Source organism: Podarcis cretensis (assembly GCF_951804945.1).
Source record: "Podarcis cretensis genome assembly, chromosome: 7".
NCBI lineage: Eukaryota > Metazoa > Chordata > Lepidosauria > Squamata > Lacertidae > Podarcis > Podarcis cretensis.
This window is the reverse complement of record NC_137176.1, coordinates 91136872-91156600: the sequence shown is the minus strand read 5'-3', so window position 1 is coordinate 91156600 and position 19729 is coordinate 91136872. Positions and strand designations below refer to the sequence as shown.

Sequence of the window (19729 nt, the reverse complement as noted above, 5' to 3'; positions counted from 1 at the left end):
CAAAAGAAGGGCCACATTCCTGAGCTACTGTGGGCCTGAGACCTTCAAGCTGGCCAAGGCATTGCTTGCCCCAGCGAAGCTAAGTGAGACATCTCTCAAAGATATTCTTGCCTGCCTAACAAGCCATTTAGCGCCTACTGAGACCAAGATGGCCCGGCGGATGGAGTTTCATAAGAGGCAGCAGTGTGCTGGGGAGTCTGTATCTGCATTTCTAGCTGAACTGCGGAAGCTCGCTCAGCACTGCGACTTCCAAGATCTGGAAGAGACTCTCCTGGATCGGTTTGTCGGTGGTCTGAGCAGCAAGAAAGCCAGAAGACGCATCGTGGCTAAAGAAGAGGTTACCCTTGCTTCAGCCTTGAAGGAGGCCACCGCCACGGAGAATTATGAAAGAGAGGAGCTTGATGCCAGTCGCAGGGCCCCTAAGCCACAGATAGAAGTTGCGCATGCCATGGACGAGCTAGAGGCTACTCCGAGCCAGAGCCCAGTCCGTGGGGTCGAGTCAGTGCGTCAGGCCTGCACAGTGCACAAAGATCACCGAGGCAGGTGCCCTGGTTGTGGCGGAAACCATGAGCGGAAGAGTTGTCGTTTCCGGGATGCTATGTGCCGGACGTGCGGAAAGACAGGTCACATCGCCAGGGTCTGTAGATCGGCGGCGTTGGGAGCGACAGGAGCACCTAGACTGGAGCATCGCAGATCGCCCACAGCAAACCATGTTCTAAAGGACTGCCACTACGTAACGGAGATCAACGGGAGGGTCGTGCAGTTTCCAGCGCAAGGCAAGGCACACGTCAAGGTGAAGATTGAGGGTCAGCTGTGCGACATGGAGGTGGACTCCGGATCTGGATTCACTATCGTGTCGGACCAGACCGCGAGGACATTCTTCCCCAGGGGTAAGTTGCCCCCTCTGGAGCCCTTCCCGGCAACTTTGCAGTCATACTCAGCGGGCCGCATCCATGTCATGGGAATGTGTGCCGTGAGAGTACAGTTCCGGGACAAACAGGTGGTACTCAAACTGGTGATTGCGAAGGGCAGTCGCCCCAGTCTCCTGGGCACTGACTGGTTCCCCGCCCTGGGACTGAGTATATCAGGGCTTAATTCAATCCAAACCTGCCCTGAGATGAGCGAGGCATTATGCAAAGAATTTGCTGGTCTCTTTAATGGAAAACTGGGTTGTTATAAAGGGCCCCCAGTTGACTTCGAATTGGACCCTGGGGTGGCCCCAATCCGACTCAAACCAAGGCAAGTGCCATTTGCACTGCAACCCAAGATCGAAGCAGAGCTGGATAAATTGGTCAAGCAGGGAGTTCTCTCACCCGTGGACTCCGCTAAGTGGGAGACTCCAATCGTCACGCCCCTTAAAGCAAATGGGGAAGTCAGGATCTGTGCTGATTACAAATGTACTATCAATAAGGCACTCAGGGGAAACTCATACCCCATTCCAGTCATATCACATCTGTTAGCTAAACTGGCTGGGGGCAAGGTGTTCGCCAAACTTGACCTGGCACAAGCTTACCAACAGCTGCCAGTAACCCCACAATCAGCGGAAGCACAGACTATTGTCACACATAAAGGGGCGTTCAGAGTTAACAGATTACAATTTGGAGTTTGTGTGGCCCCAGGGATTTTTCAAGGGCTCATGGAACGCCTGTTAAGAGGTCTGCCGGGGGTCTTGCCATTTTTTGATGACGTTTTGATTGCTGGAAAAGACCCACAGGAACTGGTTGCGCGTGTCCGTGCAGTGTTGCTCAAGTTCAAGGAGGTGGGGTTGCAACTAAAAAAAGAAAAATGCAGTTTTGGGGTGCCAACTGTGGAATTCTTGGGGTTTAAAATTGATGCATCAGGCATCCACCCCACAGATGCTAAGGTTAAGGCCATCATCGAGGCACCACGACCACAGAACAAGACGGAGTTGCAGTCATTCCTGGGACTTATTAACTTTTATCATTCGTTCTTACCCCAGAAAGCTTCGGTAGCTGAACCATTACATAGACTGTTGCAGAAAAAGAATGTGTGGCGATGGGGGCAGGAGCAGCAGAAGGCTTTTGACTCCTTGCGAGGAATGCTGAGTAGCAAGAGCGTCCTTGCTCATTATGATGAATCGAAGCCGCTGGTCCTGGCATGTGATGCCTCTCAATACGGCCTGGGGCGGTGCTGAGTCATAGGGAACCGGATGGGTCAGAAAAGCCCATCTCTTTCTATTCCCGTACGTTGTCGCCCACGGAGCGCAACTATGCTCAAATTGACAAAGAGGCGCTTGCAATTGTGGCAGGAATCAAAAAGTTCCATGATTATGTGTACGGTCGTCATTTCTCCACTGAAACGGACCACAAACCACTGTTGGGGTTGTTCAACCCGAACAAACAAACGCCACAAATTCTCTCCCCCAGAATGTTGCGTTGGTCTATATTCCTGAACGGGTTCCAGTACACCTTGACCCATGTGCCGGGGAAACGGTTGTGCCACGCTGATGCGCTGAGTCGATTGCCCCTGCCTGGCGGGAGCAGTGAGGATCCTGCTCCAGCGGAGCACATAATGATGCTGGAAACACTTCCGGGGGCTCCTGTAACGGCTACTGATATTGCTGAGAAAACAAGGAAAGATGCTGTTCTCTCCCGTGTGCTCACTTGGGTGGGGAGGGGGTGGCCAGGTGGTCCGCATGAAGACAAATTCAGGCCTTATGCGACAAGGCAGCACGAGTTATCCATGCATAAGGGTTGTCTCCTGTAGGGAGATAGGGTGATCATCCCAGCACCACTGAGAAACAGGGTTCTTGAGACGCTTCACATGGGACACCCGGGAATAGTCAGGATGAAGTCGCTAGCCCAATGTTATGTGTGGTGGCCTGGAATGGACCAGAACATAGAACAATGGGTACGAACATGCAAGGCATGCCAAGAGGTGCGGCCAGAAGTGGCCAGAGCACCAGTTCACTGGTGGGAGCAGTCCAGGTCTCCCTGGAGCTGGCTGCACTTAGATTTTGCTGGGCCATTCCAGGGGAAGGTCTTTTTGGTTATCGTCGATGCATATTCCAAATGGTTAGAAGTGGCGATGGTCCCTAGCATGGCATCAGCTGCCGTAATCAAGGTGTTGAGGCAGCTGTTTGCAACCCACGGGTTACCTGAGACCATTGTATCAGATAATGGGGCAGCTTTTGTATCCCAAGAATTCAGGGCATTCTTGGCTGATAACTTCATAAGAGGGGTCACATCCGCGCCCTTTCACCCATCCTCCAATGGGCAGGCGGAGCGCATGGTAAGAACAGCCAAAGAATCCATTGCGCGCTTAATGGAGGGTAACTGGTCAGCTCGCATCGCGCGAATGTTATTTTTGCAGCATGCGACGCCGTGTACTGCGATGGGCAAGTCGCCAGCTGAGCTGCTCTTGGGTAGAAGATTGGTAACGGTGCTGGATTATGTCCACCCGGATAAAATGCCAAACCGTAATTCAAGAGCAATTCCCCAGGCTGAGACTGACACAGCAAGGTATTTCGCCCCTGAAGATCTGGTCTGGGTGAGGAACTATTCACGAGGTTCGCGGTGGGTGGGTGGTGTGGTCACCCGGGCTAGTGGACTTGTGTCCTATTATGTGACCTTGGAAAATGGGCAAGTTTGGAAGAGACATATAGATCAGCTGAGGCGCCGGGCGCTCAGCAGGGAGGAGTCTGATAATTCATCCCTGGCTAACGACGCAGAGCTGCAAGACCAGAGTGAAAATGGCCCAGAGGTGCAATCACCAGGGGCTTCAGCAAATGAACCAGGGTCTGCTAGTCCTCAGGATGACGAGGTACAGGTAGGGGACCCTGAGATGTCTGGGACTCCATCTGTTCCTGACAAAACCCCTATAGCAGCCCCCCTACCACAGGTGACACCCAATCCAGAACCGGCAACACCTGTTGTCAGGAGATCAAGTAGAAGTTGTAGGACCCCACAGTACCTGAGAGATTACGTCTGCTGTGCTCACTAGGGGGCGAGGGGTGTTGTGTATTGAGTCAAAGGATTTTATATCTGTATTATTATTGTCTGTATTTGCATTAGGGTAAAGTAACTGCCTTTTGGTTCCAGAGGGTACAGCTACTATTGGTTCATTTAAGCTGCTGTATTTGGATCCTCTGTCTTACTGGTTTCCTCCAAAAGGCAGGACTGTGATTGTCTGATATTGTTCCCTCCAAAATGTATCCTTTCTAGCTAGTTCCCTGTCCCTATAAATGTAGCTCTCCTCTCCTCAGGCCCCAGTCTTGTTGCTTAATAAAGAAGTGTTACTAGAGAACTGTCTCCAGCATATTATGTCAAGAGAGCTGAAATCACAAACCCCACGTCACAACACTCTTAATGTCAGAGTTGTGTGGGTTTGAGTTCCACGTTGAGCAAAAAGATTCCTCTGTAGCAGGGGCGTTGTACTAGATGGGTTCCTTCCAGCTCTAAAACTCTGATTACAGTGACCCACATAGAGACCTAGCAAAACTTTATCATCAGGAAACGGCAACAAACCACAACATACGTAGAATCATAGAATTGCAGGATAATAAACTGTTTCTATATGCAATAACGGCAACAAGAGTACTATTGGCACAGAAATGGAAAGAAGAATTACCAACAAAAGAACAATGGCAGACGAAATTAATGGACTTTGCAGAATTAGACAAGATGACAGGAAGGATTCGAAACCTGTGGGAACAGAGATTTTCAGAGGACTGAAGTAAAGATGTGAACTATATCTGAAAAGCAATTGTAATCAACAGATTACGCTGGTAGGATTGCAAGCAGTTTTGTAAGGAAGACTATGTGAAATATTGCAGAGAAAAGTATGAAGAGAACTATTAGTGAAGGACAATTAAAAGTAATAGTGAAATTAATGAAATGCAGATTAAGTGATTAATAATAATAATAATATTGAAATAATAATAATAAAGTTTGAAAAATCTTCAGATGTGGTTGATGGAGGTCCAAAACATTGAATAAGATGAGAAAATACGTTGTCTGGGTTTTTTTTGGAAATTTCATGTAAAAAATAATAAAAATATTTTTTTAAAAAAATCATAGAACTACAGAGCTGGAAGGGACCCTTGGGTCATCTAGTCCAACCCTCTGCAATGCATATATCACCGTCCTTGTCTCTCCCTTGCAGGACACCCTCTGAAGATGCTTCTTCTTGATCGCTGGGCCTTCTGCCTCTCGCTTCTCCTGCTCCTGGTTGCGTCCTCCTCTGGGTTTTTCAGCTGGCTTACTCGAAGTGGAACCCCAGAAAAAGCCCCTGTGCCCCCCGCAGCCCCTCCAGACCCAGCTCAGCTTCCCCATGTGCCTTTTGAGATGACCACGGCAGATGAGAGGTTTTTAGCTGAGGCCCGGCGGCTGGATCTGTCGCCCCTGGACTCCTGCCACCATAAGGTCCGCCTACAGTTTAAACATCTTCTCCCTGCAGTGCAGAGCAGCTTGCATGCCGTCATGGAGGTTTGCCCCAGAGTTTTCCGCTCTGCATTCTACGACGGATCGCAGAATTGTTGAGTCGGAAGGGGACCCTGAGGGTCATCTGGGCCAACCCCTGCAATGCAGGAACACGCAGCTGCCCCACACAGGGATCGAACCTGCGACCTTCGCATTATCGGCACCATGCTCCAAACAACTGAGCCATCCAGGCCCCAATAATAATACAGTGGACACTTGGGATGCACATTCGCAACCCGCAGTGTTCACAACCCGCGTCTTAGCATGCGTGGGTTGCAATTCGGTGCTTCTGCGCATGCACATGATTTAGCATTTCTGCGCATGCGCAAATGCCGAAACCCGGAAGTAACCCATTCCGGTACTTCCGGGTTTGGGCAGTCCGCAACCCGAAAAAATGGCAACCTGAAGCGTTTGTAACCCGAGTTATTACTGTAATTATTATTATTATTATTATTATTATTATTATTATTATTATTATTACTTATTATTATATTTATACCCCGCCCATCTGGCTGGGTTTCCCCAGCCACTCTGGGTAGCGTCCAACAGAATATTAAAAACACAATAAAAGGTCAAACATTAAAAACTTCCCTAAACAGGGCTGCCTTGAGATATCTTCTAAATGTCAGGTAGTTGTTTATCTTTTTGACATCTGACGGGAGGGCGTTCCACAGGGCGGGTGCCACTACCGAGAAGGCCCTCTGCCTGGTTCCCTGTACAGTGGTGCCCCGCAAGACGAACGCCTCGGAAGACGAAAAACTCGCTAGACGAAGGAGTTTTTCGTTTTCTTAGCCGCTTCGCAAGACACATCTCCCTATGGGCTTGCTTCGCAAAACGAAGCTTGCCCCGCAAGCTCTGGGGATAGCGGGGAAGCGCAGTGCGTCTTCCCCGCTGTCCCCAGACCTCTTTTGAAGCAAGGGGCGGTGGGGAGAAGATCGCTTCTCCCCGTTGCCAGCCCCGCAATCTCTGGGGAAACCGTGCTTCGCAAGACGAAAAACTCGCAAGAAGAAAAAACTTGCGGAACGAATTAATTTCGTCTTGCGAGGCACCACTGTAACTTGGCTTCTCGCAGGGAGGGAGCCGCCAGAAGGCCCTCAGAGCTGGACCTCAGTGTCCGGGTAGAACGATGGGGGTGGAGACGTTCCTTCAGGTATACTGGGCCGAGAGCATCATAATAATAATAATAATAATAATAATAATAATATTAATAATATATTTCTTATACTAAGCCCATCTGGCTGGGTTTGCCCAGCCACTCTGGGAGGCTGGGTGGTCTCAGATTACAAATACCAACTTTATATTCCCTTTTGCACTAAAGTGCTGTAGCAAAACGGGAGATACCCCGCCCCCTTTCTGCCCGGTTATTTCCCTTCCCTCTCTCATCTTTATTGCTAGGTGGTTGCACAGCTTCGGTCGTCTTGCACGGACCTGACAGAAGAGGAGCTGGCCAAGCTGGGCGTCTCCCTGTTCAACTGCCAGGCCAGCGTCGAAGGACGTGGGACTTATCTGTGCACTGCTGACATGGTACCTAATCCGGTTTGGGAACCTACCTAGAACCTTACTGTAATAAATGTAAATCTGCCCTTATTCCCATATGGGGGACACAAGAGCCCTTATAGAGCCCTTTGCAGGTTCTCCATCAGTCAGAGAAAATAACAGAGTCCAACCAGAGAATACTGAGAAGCAAAGCAGCTAGTAAGCCTGATCTTTATTGAACTGTTGCAACAGGGTGCTCCCCTCAAACGCAGGAAAGGAGGAGGACCCAGAACCAAAGTGTGCCAGCCCTTATATAGACATTTTAAATTGCCCATCCTGGAGTCCAAGACCAACCCCAGAAACATCATATATACATCACAGAAGGGGTGTAGCTCAAGACCACCCCCCAGACACATCATACCTACATCACAGAAAGGGCGGTCTACAACAGAAATCTGAGTGCATTGTTTATCTCCTGTCTGGCAGGTTACCGGTTAATGGTCACTTGACTGGATACCCTGGGGAGCCTGGCCAGTCTTTTGTAGTGACAAATACTTAGTTCCTGAGCCAGGTCACAGGCTCACCCTATTCATACACAGACATACCCTTAAGACAGGTTTTGTGAATAAAAAGACAGTGGGGGGGGGGCTTTTCCATTTTCCTCTGACCTTGCAGAGAAAACATTTGGTCAGTTTGGGAGCCAAAATGGCTCCAGGGCTGTTCTCCTGTCCTGCCTCAGACATGTGGCCCATACATTTATGTACGTGTTTGCCTGGCACACCCATGAACATTTATTTTATATATATATATATATATATATATATATATATATATATATATGCCTTAATTTTTTTATTTCATTACGAAGCAGCACCTGCCTACAAAAACAGGTGCTGGAGGCGTGGGTAGCAGCCGTAGCTCCTTTCCCAGAGCTAAGCCAGCTACATTTCCTTGTTTTAATGACCTGGTTCAGACAGCAAGGGTGAGGCTGATGCCCCGTTTCGTAAATAAAATTAAAATTAACCGATCTAAACAGAGTTGCATGAATTCCGGGGTCTCGGATGAGCTGTAGTGTCCCGCAATGATTCCTTCAATCGCGATCTGTCGCTCCCTTTCTGTTCTCCCAACAGACTCTAGCAGAATGCACCGCGGGGATGGATCCAGACACCTGGAACGCCTACCACATCGTGAGCAACCGAGCCCGGGCTGTCTGCTACGCCACCCGTCAGATGCAGTTCAAGCGCCGAGCGGAGCACACCGTCAACGCCTTGGTCTCCACTGCCGTCAGCCAGTTGGAAGCGATGAAAATGCTTAAGGCTTGTACTGCTTTGGATTTGATAGATATATAAATTAGGATCTTCCTTGGGGGGCTGGAGGACTATCTGTGGCTCAGGGTCCTCATACCTATGGGACCGCCTCTCCTGGTCTGCCCCACAGAGGACTTTAAGGTCCATGAATAATCATAGTTCACAGGTCCCGGGCCCTAAGGAAGTCAGACTATCCTCCACCAGGGCCAGGGCCTTTTCAGTGATGGCTCCGACCTGGTGGAATGCTCTGTCCCATGAGACCAGGGCCCTTCCATCGGGCCTGTAAGACAGAACTATTCCACCTGGCCTTTAATTTGAATTCAGCCTAATCTTTTATTTCCCTTCTCCCCTCTCCCCTTTTATGAAGATCACCTGCTCTGAGACCCCACAGCTAATTCTCCCCTGGTCTCCTCGCTGGCCCAAGTAGGACCAATTCAGCCAGCTAGCCCTGGGGATTATCTAATATCTTCCCCTAAACTGATTTTTTAATTTTATTGTTATTCGTGTTTTTATACTGTATTTTATGCTGCTTTTATAATTAAGTGTTTTAAATTTGTTGTTAGCTGCCCTGAGCCCGGTTTTTGAACCGGGAAGGGCGGGGTACAGTGGTGCCTCGGGTTACATACGCTTCAGGTTACAGACGCTTCAGGTTACAGACTCCGCTAACCCAGAAATAGTACCTCGGGTTGAGAACTTTGCTTCAGGATGAGAACAGAAATCGTGCTCCGGCAGTGTGGTGGCAGCAGGAGGCCTCATAGGCTAAAGTGGTGCTTCAGGCTAAGAACAGTTTCAGGTTAAGAACGGACCTCCGGAACGAATTAAGTACTTAACCCGAGGTACCACTGTATAAATAAAATTTATTATTATTATTATTATTATTATTATTATTATTATTATTAATTATCTGGAGCAGATTTGGGAGGGAAACAGGGTCTGTGAGGTAGAGGAAGGAAAAGCCCCTTTGCAATTTGGAAAAATCTTGGCAGAAACTGGGACCTGAAGTTAGGGGGTGCCTTCTGCTTTCTCCTGCCCTGTGTTTGGGAAGCAGGGTTCATTCCATTAGCTTTGCTGAAAGACCTGCCCCATCAGGCACATTCTGCCCCTGAACTGTGTCAGCTGGTCATTATACTCACAACAGTTTAAGAATTGGTGCCCAGGAAACCCTGGAGAGCTGCTGCCAGTCCGTGCAGACGATACTGAGCCAGGTGGAGCAATGTATGAATGAATTTTATTATTTCGGTCATAGACCAGTTCAGTGGCGTAGCATGGGGGGGGTGCAGGGGGGGCCGGCCGTTAGGGGGCGCAAATCCACTGGTTAGGGGGCGCAAATTACTTGCCTTGCCCCGGGTGCTGACAACCCACGCTACGCCACTGGACCAGTTCCAGCCCACATACAATATCAAGGAAGTCATCAAACACGATAGGGATACATTTGAATTTGCAATTAGGTATAACAGGGACAATACAGATACAGCAACAGTTAAAAAATATATAAATTAAAACTTAGTCACTAACATATATCCTAAAATTATCATTTAAGGCCTTAATCATTATGATAGCACAGCTTGTTCCCTGAGTTTTATGGCAATTGCACAGAATTTGGCTAACCTTAACGTGATCTCAGGATCCTTGTCCTCTACCAGGGATTTTAGACATTGAAGATCGGATTCACTTGGAGATTTTTGCATAGCAGGGGTAATAAATACCGAGCGTATATCCCTGTAGAAACGGCAGCATAACAAGGCATGAGAGACAGTTTCTACCTCCATCAAGCTGCAGGGGCAGACTCGTTCCGCGTACGGTTTACCCTCGAATCCGCCCTGCAATAAGGCAGATGGCAGCACGTTGAATCTAGCGAGGGTAAATGTCCGAGCAATGTATGGATTCTGTCTTTGGGCAGCTTTATCTATTCTTCCGTTCGGCTGCCCTCGCTTCTGACGCTCCTTATTCCGCAACTTCCCTCCCCTGCAGAGCGGGCAGGAGGAGCTGAAGGAGCTGACGTCGGAATCGCTGCAGAAAGTGGCCACCAGCCAGGAGGCGCTGCTGGCCCAGCAGGAGAAGTTGCAAGGCAGCCAAGTGCAGATGGAGGAGTCCATCCACGACAACCTGGACCAACTGGTTCGGGAGAAGGCTCTGATTGCCAGCGGGCAGCAGCAGGTGGCAGAACTGATCGAGGGCATCACAAAGAGGATGGGTAAGCGAGGGACAAGGGCCAAAGTGGTGGGGAGGTTCTTGTTAAGTATAATAGATTTAAGAAATGTATTACTAACTGCAATATCAGTGGGGCCCAAAAAATTCTGCAGAGCCTTGTGTCCTCCAAGGCTTGCTCCCATCGTCGCGGGGGGGCGGGGGGCGGGTTAGAGTGCCAAATCCTGCCTTGGGAGTTCATGTTTTGACCCTATAAAAAAGGAGCTTTCTGGCTTGGGGGGGGGGGTTAAATCTCCAGACCTTACTTTTACCCATCACTGAAATAAATGGGGCAGGTTTGGCTTTCAGCAGTTCTCAACCTGTGGGTCCCCAGATGTTGTTGAACTACAACTCCCATCACCCCTAGCTAGCAAGGCCAGAGCTCAGGGATGATGGGAGTTGTAGTCCAACAAAATAATTAAATTATTTCATCTCCTTCAATGCACATGCCTTGAGGCAAGGCAAGAAGTGCAATGAAAATGGTTACAGAAAAACTGAAAGCACAGAAAATAAGAGCAACTAACTTTATTTATTTATTTTATAAATATTTATTAGAGTTTCCAAATTAATACAAAAAACAAAAAGTAACAAAAAGTAACAAAAATACAAAGATACAAAATTAAAAACAGTTAAAACAAATATAATTTCCATTACTTATTTCCATTAACTTGTTTCCCAGACCTCCTCTCACCTCCCCCTTTTGTATTCCAATTCAAATTCTTAACTCAGCAAATCCTTATTATAACTTATTATAACTTATTGCTCAGCCTTTACATTACAGCTGGTAACCACTTAATTTCTGTCCAACATCCCTCTAATGTCCATTAATTTTGCAATGCCTCTGCAAATAGTCTTTAAATTTCTTCCAGTCTTCTTCCGCCGACTCTTTTCCCTGGTCTCGGATTCTGCCAGTCATTTCTGCTAGTCACATATAATCTATCACCTTCATCTGCCATTCTTCCAGAGTGGGTAAATCTTGTGTCTTCCAATACTTCGCGATGAGTATTCTTACTGCTGTTGTTGCATACATAAAAAAAGTTCTATCTTTCTTTGGCACCAATTGGCCGACCATGCCCAGAAGAGCAACTAACTTTAAAAGCTGTATGCACAGCAGAGACCCCTTCATCCAGCTGGGAAGACCTGGCAGAACAGTGATGTCTTCAATTTCTGCAGAGTTGGAAGAGACACAAAGGGCCATCTAGACCCGATAGGGTTTCAGGGAAGAGCAGATAGGGGACGCTGGTCATATTGCGACGTAAACTGTGGTTTGTTGGGTATCGCAGCAGAAATTCCAAAAAGCAAGGGCTGCCCGTTTTCCTCTCTGTTATGTACTGCAGTTCTCACCCTAGGCCAGCAGGGGGATACTGTAGATAGTTTTCACTCAGGTCCACATATGCAAATAAGGAATTGAAAGTGACTTTCAGTGATTGGATAGTTACAGAAAGTTGTTACTGTTGCTTTGTAGTTGAGCTCTATATAAGCAGGCTGGCTGAACCCTTCAGTTCAGTTCTGTTCTGGCCTGTGAATAAACAAGAGCTGTTTGAAGAATCGCTGTGTCGTCTGATATGTTCAACCTAACACTCTCCTTGCAGAAAACGTCAGCCGTCACCTAGATCAGCAGGACCTGGAGCTGCAAGAAGGTCACAGGGCCATCCTTGAGGACCTGTCCCAGGTGCAGAGGCGAGCTCAAGAAGTCTACTCCAAGACAGGTTGGTGGTGGGAGGTGGCGTTCAAACCCTCCTCGCCTCTGCCCCTGGCCACGGAGCCAAGACTGCCTCTCCGCTTGCGCTCTGAACTCGGTCGTTTCTCTTCTCCCTCCGCCCTCCATCCCAGAGACCAACCTGGTCTTGTTTGCGGCCTACCAGAACCAGACGGCCTTGTACTACGAGGAGCTGGTGCAGAAGCTGCAGAAGATGAACCAGAGTCTGGGAGTGTTGCTGAACGCCATGGACCAGATGCAAGCGAGTGTGGAAGGGCAGCTGCAACACATTCGGAGGTTCATCAGCTGGGCAGGTAAGACTATTTTGGGAAGGCAGAGGCAGGAGGTTGAATCGAGCAAAGTTGATTCAACGCCTTCCGATTGTGCAAGGAAACTCCCCTCTCTTTTCTCCGCCCCAAATCTGATCTCGGCAGAACTCCAAAGAAGATTTGGGGCTTGCGGGGGGAAAGGGGTCAGGTTATCATTTTGATTTCCGTATCATCAGTTCCCTGGCAACCCCTGATCTGCACAGCTTCAAATGCTGCCCAGGGTTGTAAAGACTGTGGAAAGAATAATTGGGTGCACTCTTCCCACCTTGGATCAAATCTACGCTTCCAGGTGCCGTAAGAAAGCTGCAGAGATAGCGCACCCCGGAAATGATCTCTTTCAGCTTCTGCCTTCTGGAAGAGAAGGTCCAGGGTTATAAAGACTAGGACTAGCCACCTGAGAAACAGTTTCTATTTATCTACTTGCACTTTGACGTGCTTTCGAACTGCTAGGTTGGCAGGAGCAGGGACTGAGCAACGGGAGCTCACCCCGTCGCGGGGATTCGAACTGCCGACGTTCTGCTCAGCAAGCCCTAGGCTCTGTGGTTTAACCCACAGTGCCATTGCAAAATGCAAAGCTTTAAACAATGCAGAATCACAACAGCTTAGCAAATAAGCAAAATACAGGCATTAGAGCATTTCGTGCCCACCTCTGTCTCGCAGGGTTCAGCCTCAGCTCCATCTATACCTGTGTCCTACACAGCAGCTATTTCCTCCTGGCAGCCCTCATCATGACCTTCCTGCAGATTCCCGGGCTCCCGCGTGCCGTGATGCTGGTCCTCGTCGTGGCCAACGCCCTGTCTGAGCTGAACCAGGCCGTCTCCTTGGGCTTCAAGTCGCTCACCTGCCTCTTAATCTTGACTGTCGCAGGCAAGCATGGAATCTATGCAACCCAGCATATCGTTGTTTAGCATGTTGTCTTTTTTTTTTTTTAAGTCTTACGTTATTGTCAATTCTTCTTATTAATGTTATTATTTCACTTACACACTGCTGGATTATTAAAAACAAACCTTAGAGCAGTTGATTTTATTGTTTTATCTTTTTTTTCTAAACAGCTTGGAGGTGATTCTTCACAATTAAGGTGTGCATAAATTTTATGAAATAAAAAAGATTTGCAGAATGACAAAAAATGTACTGGGATGGAAAACTGGAGGGAGGGAAACAGAAACAGTCTAGTGAGTGGCCAGAGGATTCCAGGAGTTCCAGGTCCAACGCATACTATTACTACTAATACTACTATACTATTATTTTAATTATACCTGCCCATTTGGCTGGGTTGCCCCAGCCCCTCTGTTGTGGCTTCCAACACACATAATAATAATAATAATAATAATAATAATAATAATAATAAACATCAAACATCAAACATTAATAGTAACAATCAGATCCTATATAAAAAGTCACAATAACTTTATTTTTTTTTAAAAAAAAATAGGAATTTAAACAACACATAATATCTTACAACATATCATCCTTAATTTCCCCCCCATTCCCCCCCATAAAACAACCCCCCTCCCCCCCGACTTCCCTCAGTTCCAATCTCTGGTTTCTCTACAAATGCTATTCTCTGCATGTTACAAAACTGTATATATCCTTATTTTATCTATCTTATTATTATCAATACAAAGTTTGTGAGTATTTATTCAAAACCTGTCAAGGAGTCCAGTTCACTTTGTTGCTTCTTTAAATACTTTGTAAAAGGTTCCCATTCATCTTTAAAGTCACAGTTATCCTTGTTACGTAGTTTATGTGTCATTTTTGCCAATTCTGCATAGTCCATCAGTTTCTCTTGCCATAATTCTTTGGTCGGGGTTTCTTAAAAGTCACAATAACTTTAAACAACTTATACCAAATAAAGCAAGGTGCAATAATGCATTAGAATCCAATTGTTGTTTAGTCGTTTAGTCGTGTCCGACTCTTCGTGACCCCATGGACCAGAGAACGCCAGGCACTCCTGTCCTCCACTGCCCCCCGCAGCTTGGTCAGACTCATGCTCGTAACCTCGAAAACACTATCCAACCATCTCGTCCTCTGTCGCCCCCTTCTCCTTGTGCCCTCCATCTTTCCCAACATCAGGGTCTTCTCCAGGGAGTCTTCTCTTCTCATGAGGTGGCCAAAGTACTGGAGCCTCAGCTTCATAATCTGTCCTTCCAGTGAGCACTCAGGGCTGATTTCCTTCAGAATGGAGAGGTTTGATCTTCTTGCAGTCCATGGGACTCTCAAGAGTCTCCTCCAGCACCATAGAATCCAATAGTAAACACTAAAATTAAACATCAGCAAGTACTGGTAATAATTAGACAGTTTACACTTCTCAATTACAATAATTACTCATCTATAATTGGTGAAAACAAATCACAATACAATAAGATTGATATATTCCGCCTCTTAAGAGCAACCAGCTGATTTTCAGTTTTACCAGCACACCAAGTGAAGTAGTTCATGTTTTTACCTGGCGCTGAGCCCACGGTGTAGATGAGCTGGAAAGTGTGGCAAGTGATATTGATGCGCGCTTTCTCTGCCCTTTAGGCAATGGGCTCCTAGGCACCCTCTGCCTCTGTGCCATGAAAGGAAGGAGATGGAAGCCCACCTTGCTGCGTCTGAGGCAGGGGGCAGAAGTGGTCACCCAGGAAGCACAGGTGAAAGGCTCCAGCCGCTGCCGGCTCACCTCCACACCCGACAGGTAGGAAGGCATGGGCCAGGAACAGGCGATGCTGCTGCATATTGAAAGGTTGGATTAAGCAGAGCTTGGGTGGCCGCCTGCCATGGATGCTTGAGCTGAGTTGCAGGGGGTTGGGATGGATGACCCCAAGGGGTCCCTCCCAGCTCTAAGATTACATGGAACTCTGGAATACGCAGATTCTCCGGGCAGAAGAGGGCTGGGGCTCAATGATGGAACAGCTGAATGCCTTTAGAAGGCTCAGTCTCCATCGTCTCCGAGTAGGGCTGGGCAGTACCCCTGCCTGAAACTCTGGAGAGATACTACTCAAGATAAAGCAGCGAGAAAATGATTGATTGGCCTCTCCTCTCCTCCTCTCTGCAGTGAAGATGAGGTTGGTCTCCTGAAAAGGGAACTGGAGAAGCTGGAAGACTTGAGCTACGCGACAGGTGAGCAATCTTCAGGTGTGCATGGCAGCGGCTTTAGGGAGCCAAGAACAAAGGGTTGGGGGTGATGGTTTGCATTCACTGTCCAGAAAGCAGCTCTTCTGCCAACTGCGTGGATCAGGAAACATGTTAGAGAAGAATCTGGTTTGTAGCAAAAAAAAAAATTTTTTCTTACTGCAAAGACTGTAAGTGTTGCAGAATATATCCTGTTGTCATCTGAATGTGCTTTTAATATTCTGTTGGGAGCCTCCCAGAGTGGCTGGGGTATAAATAATAAATTCATTATTATTATTAATTATATTTTATTATCCTGGGACATGAATTCTATAAAATGACTTCTCTAGCCCCAACCTCTGAGGGTTTTTTTTTTCTGGCTAAGAAGGTATTTAAACTCTTCCCCATCTCAGTGTGTCACATTGAGCATCATGTGTTCCAGTTGTATATAAAGCACTTAGCAACTTAGCAACTCCCTGCTTATTGATATCTTTTTGGTGGCGCTGTGGGACGCAGGTGGCGCTGTGGGTTAAAGCCTCAGCGCCTAGGACTTGCCGATCGAAAGGTCGGTGGTTCGAATCCCTGCGGCGGGGTGCGCTCCCACTGCTCGGTCCCAGCGCCTGCCAACCTAGCAGTTCGAAAGCACCTCCGGGTGCAAGTAGATAAATAGGGACTGCTTACCAGCGGGAAGGTAAACGGCGTTTCCGTGTGCGGCTCTGGCTTGCCAGAGCAGTGATGTCACGCTGGCCACGTGACCCGGAAGTGTCTCCGGACAGCGCTGGCCCCTGGCCTCTTAAGTGAGATGGGCGCACAACCCCAGAGTCTGTCAAGACTGGCCCGTACGGGCAGGGGTACCTTTACCTTTAAAAGCATTTTTGTTTAGACATGCCCACCCAGGTATTTAGAAAGCTGATGTGAGTTTTAATCCATTTTTGTTCTATTGTTGTTTCTGAAGGTCTTGTGTTATTGCCATTCATTTTTCTTACTGATAATTTTTTTTTTTTTTTTTTGGCAAACTGCTTTGAGGAGTTTGACAATCAAGCGGTGCATAAATCTAATGAAATGACTTAAAATAACTGAATGAAATGCATTTCCATTCCAAGCTTTAAACTCGCAGCGCAAAACTGGGTGCTTTCCCTTCCACCTCCATGTGGACTAGAGGCTTTGCCCTTTAACCTTTGAAGCAGTACTCAGCTGTGTTAGATAGATAGATAATTTATTACGGTCGGAGAGCAGCTTATAAAACACACTCGGGGGTACAGTCGCAGAAGGAAAACAAACAATTAAAACAATGTACAACAATAAATTTAAAATTTATAAATGTGATAAGCGTATAGACACTTAAAACTTTGTGTGTTAAGTTTGCTAGCTTTTGCTGGGAAGCTGGGTTTGGTTTCCCCCCTCTTCTGAACAGAGAATACACTGGTCCTTGGAATTCTGTTGTAAATGGCAAAGGTATGTCTCCACCATTAGCCCAATATTTGCCAATCTTTGTGTCGCAGGTGACTCTCACCTGGCGAGAGACTCTCCAAGGAAGGGCGACAGCATCTTTCTGGAGGAAGGCATAGCGCATCCTGTGGTGGGCTGGAAGCCTCAGCGAAGCTATTCCCCTCACCCTATGAGCCTTCGGCGCCAGAGTCTGACCCGTTCCAGCAGGCATGAGGTATTGGGGGAGACTGCTCAGGTGTCCTGTGCTGAACAGGGGGAGGGAAGAAGTCTGCCTTGGGTGTGTAGTGTTTGGAGATGTTTCTGGTTTGAAAAACTCACCAACCCTTGAACTTCTGTGGAGTTCCACTTCAAACCCTACTCTATCCCACTGTTTTTGGGGACACGAGCAGCTGAGGGTAGCGATCACAACCTCTTGTGGCAGTGAGTTCCACAGTCCATGTTGGTGCTACATGAATAACAACAACAACAACAACAACAACAACAATTAACAACAATTTATTTATTTATGCCCTGCCCATCTGGCTGGGTTTTCCCAGCCACTCTGGGCGGCTTCCAACAAAACACTAAAATACAGTAGTCTGTTAAACATTAAAAGCTTCCCTAAACAGGGCTGCCTTCAGATATCTTCTAAATGTCAGATAGTTGTTTATCTCTTTGAATCTGGTGGGAGAGCATTCCACAGGGCAGGTGCCACCACCGAGAAGGCCCTCTGCCTGGTTCCCTGTAACTTGGTTTCTCGCAGCGAGGGAACTGCCAGAAAACCCTCAGCGCTGGATCTCAGTGTCCGGGCAAAATAAGCGCTCCCTTTTGTCAGTTATATAATAATAATAATTTATTATTTATACTCCGCCCATCTGACTAGGTCTCCCCAGCCACTCTGGGCGGCTCCCAATCAAGTGTTAAAAACAGTACAGCGTTAAATATTAAAAACTTCCCTGAACAGGGCTGCCTTCGGATGTCTTCTGAATGTCAGGTAGTTGTTTATCTCTTTGATATCTGATGGGAGGGCGTTCCACAGGGCGGGCGCCACTACCAAGAAGGCCCTCTGTCTGGTTCCCTGTAGCCTCACCTCTCGCAATGAGAGAACCGCCAGAAGGCCCTCGGTGCTGGACCTCAGTGTCCGGGCTGAACGATGGGGGTGGAGACGCTCCTTCAGGTATACAGGACCGAGGCCGTTGTGAATCTTCCATTGTTAAGCAAACTTCAGTTGCTTTTGTCGTCATTCATTCTATTTATATGATTTATCCAAAGATCCCAGGAAGGTGTACAACATTAAGAACTTATTTTAGTTCAGTGTATCTTATTTTCTTCAGTGTATCTGAAGAAGTGTGCATGCACACGAAAGCTCATACCAAGAACTAACTTAGTTGGTCTTTAAGGTGCTACTGGAAGGAATTTTTTTTGTTTTGACTATGGCAGACCAACACGGCTACCTATCTGTAACTGAACTTATTTTAGGTAAAGGTAAAAGGACCCCTGACCATTAGGTCCAGTCGTGATCAACTCTGGGGTTGCGGCACTCATTTCACTTTATTGGCCGAGGGAGCCGGCGTACAGCTTCCAGGTCATGTGGCCAGCATGACTAAGCTGCTTCTGGTGAAACAGAGCAGCGCACGGAAACGCCGTTTACCTTCCCGCCAGAGCGGTACCTATTTATCTACTTGCACTTTGACGTGCTTTCGAACTGCTAGGTTGGCAGGAGAAGGGACCGAGCAGCGGGAGCTCACCCCGTCGCAGGGATTCGAACCGCCGACCTTCTGATTGGCAAGTCCTAGGCTCTGTGGTTTAACCCACAGCGCCACCCGCGTCCCACAGAACTTATTTTACCCAGCATCGTAATAAAAAATAATAATACAGGGCATAATAACAAAGTATTCAGAACAACACCCACACACCTTTAACAGGCCATAGATCATTGAATAGCCAAAGGCCTGGGTAAAGAGGAATGCTTTTTCCTGACACCTAAAGACATGTAATGTGTTGGGATACCGCCAGGGAGATAAAGCCCATCATGGCCCCCACGTCGCCTCCAGATGATCCATCGATCTCCTGTAGATACAGTATCAGCAATTAGCGACACGAGCTCCAGAAAATAGCTTGCCACATTCCAGAGCTGATGCACGCTCTATCAGCAGAATTTGCACAGCGAAAGATGCACGCAGGACAGCATTATTTAGAAGTTTATTCAGCGTTGGTCAGAACAAAGGAAAAAACATGACTGCCTGTTTGCGTGTTCAGGCACAGAGAGAGAAAGACAACAGCTCTATCAAAACAGAAACATTCTGTGAACAGGAAATACGCAAGACTCTGTGACTCACAAAGCCTGCTCCCTTTTAAGGTAGAACGGAAATATCCTAACATAATGATGGTTCCAGGCGATTCTCTCTGGGGAGAGCACCCCACAGATGGGGAGCCACCACAGAAAAGGCCTGTTGTGAAAGAGGTAGAAAAACCACGTCTTCAGTGACGGGGAAAGCCATTTCCTGTTTGTCTCTGTGCATGCGCATTAATATCCCACTTTTCCTCCACGGAGCTCAAGGTGTGCTGTGCATCGTTTCCCTGCTCCCCATTTTACACCAACAACCCTGTGAGGTAGGTTAGGCTGAGAGTTGAGTGACTGGCCCCCAGGTCACCCAAGTGAGCTTTGTGGCTGAGTGGGGATTCAAACCCACATCTCCTACTCCCAACACTTTTACCTGGTTCTTCTGCCAGAGATTCTGGAGAGCTGTATGCAGTCAGAGAAACATT

At 47.6% G+C, this 19729-nt stretch overlaps 1 protein-coding gene across 2 annotated transcripts in view; it reads left to right on the top strand.

Annotated features, from left to right (window-relative positions):
• LOC307220384 (protein brambleberry-like) overlaps window positions 1-19729 on the top strand; it is a 29455-nt gene that overhangs the window by 6608 nt on the left and 3118 nt on the right. Inside the window, exons 2-11 of one of the 2 annotated variants that reach the window (XM_079984331.1) lie at window positions 5125-5384; window positions 6837-6965; window positions 8048-8233; window positions 10196-10418; window positions 12004-12120; window positions 12245-12424; window positions 13100-13306; window positions 14963-15116; window positions 15477-15541; window positions 17035-17195. In XM_079984331.1, the coding sequence (XP_079840457.1) occupies window positions 5139-5384; window positions 6837-6965; window positions 8048-8233; window positions 10196-10418; window positions 12004-12120; window positions 12245-12424; window positions 13100-13306; window positions 14963-15116; window positions 15477-15541; window positions 17035-17195 (1668 nt within the window). In that variant the 5' untranslated portion in view covers window positions 5125-5138. Of the gene's footprint in view, window positions 1-5124; window positions 5385-6836; window positions 6966-8047; window positions 8234-10195; window positions 10419-12003; window positions 12121-12244; window positions 12425-13099; window positions 13307-14962; window positions 15117-15476; window positions 15542-16901; window positions 17196-19729 lie in introns of those variants that run through there. The other variant, XM_079984332.1, reaches the window with a different exon arrangement.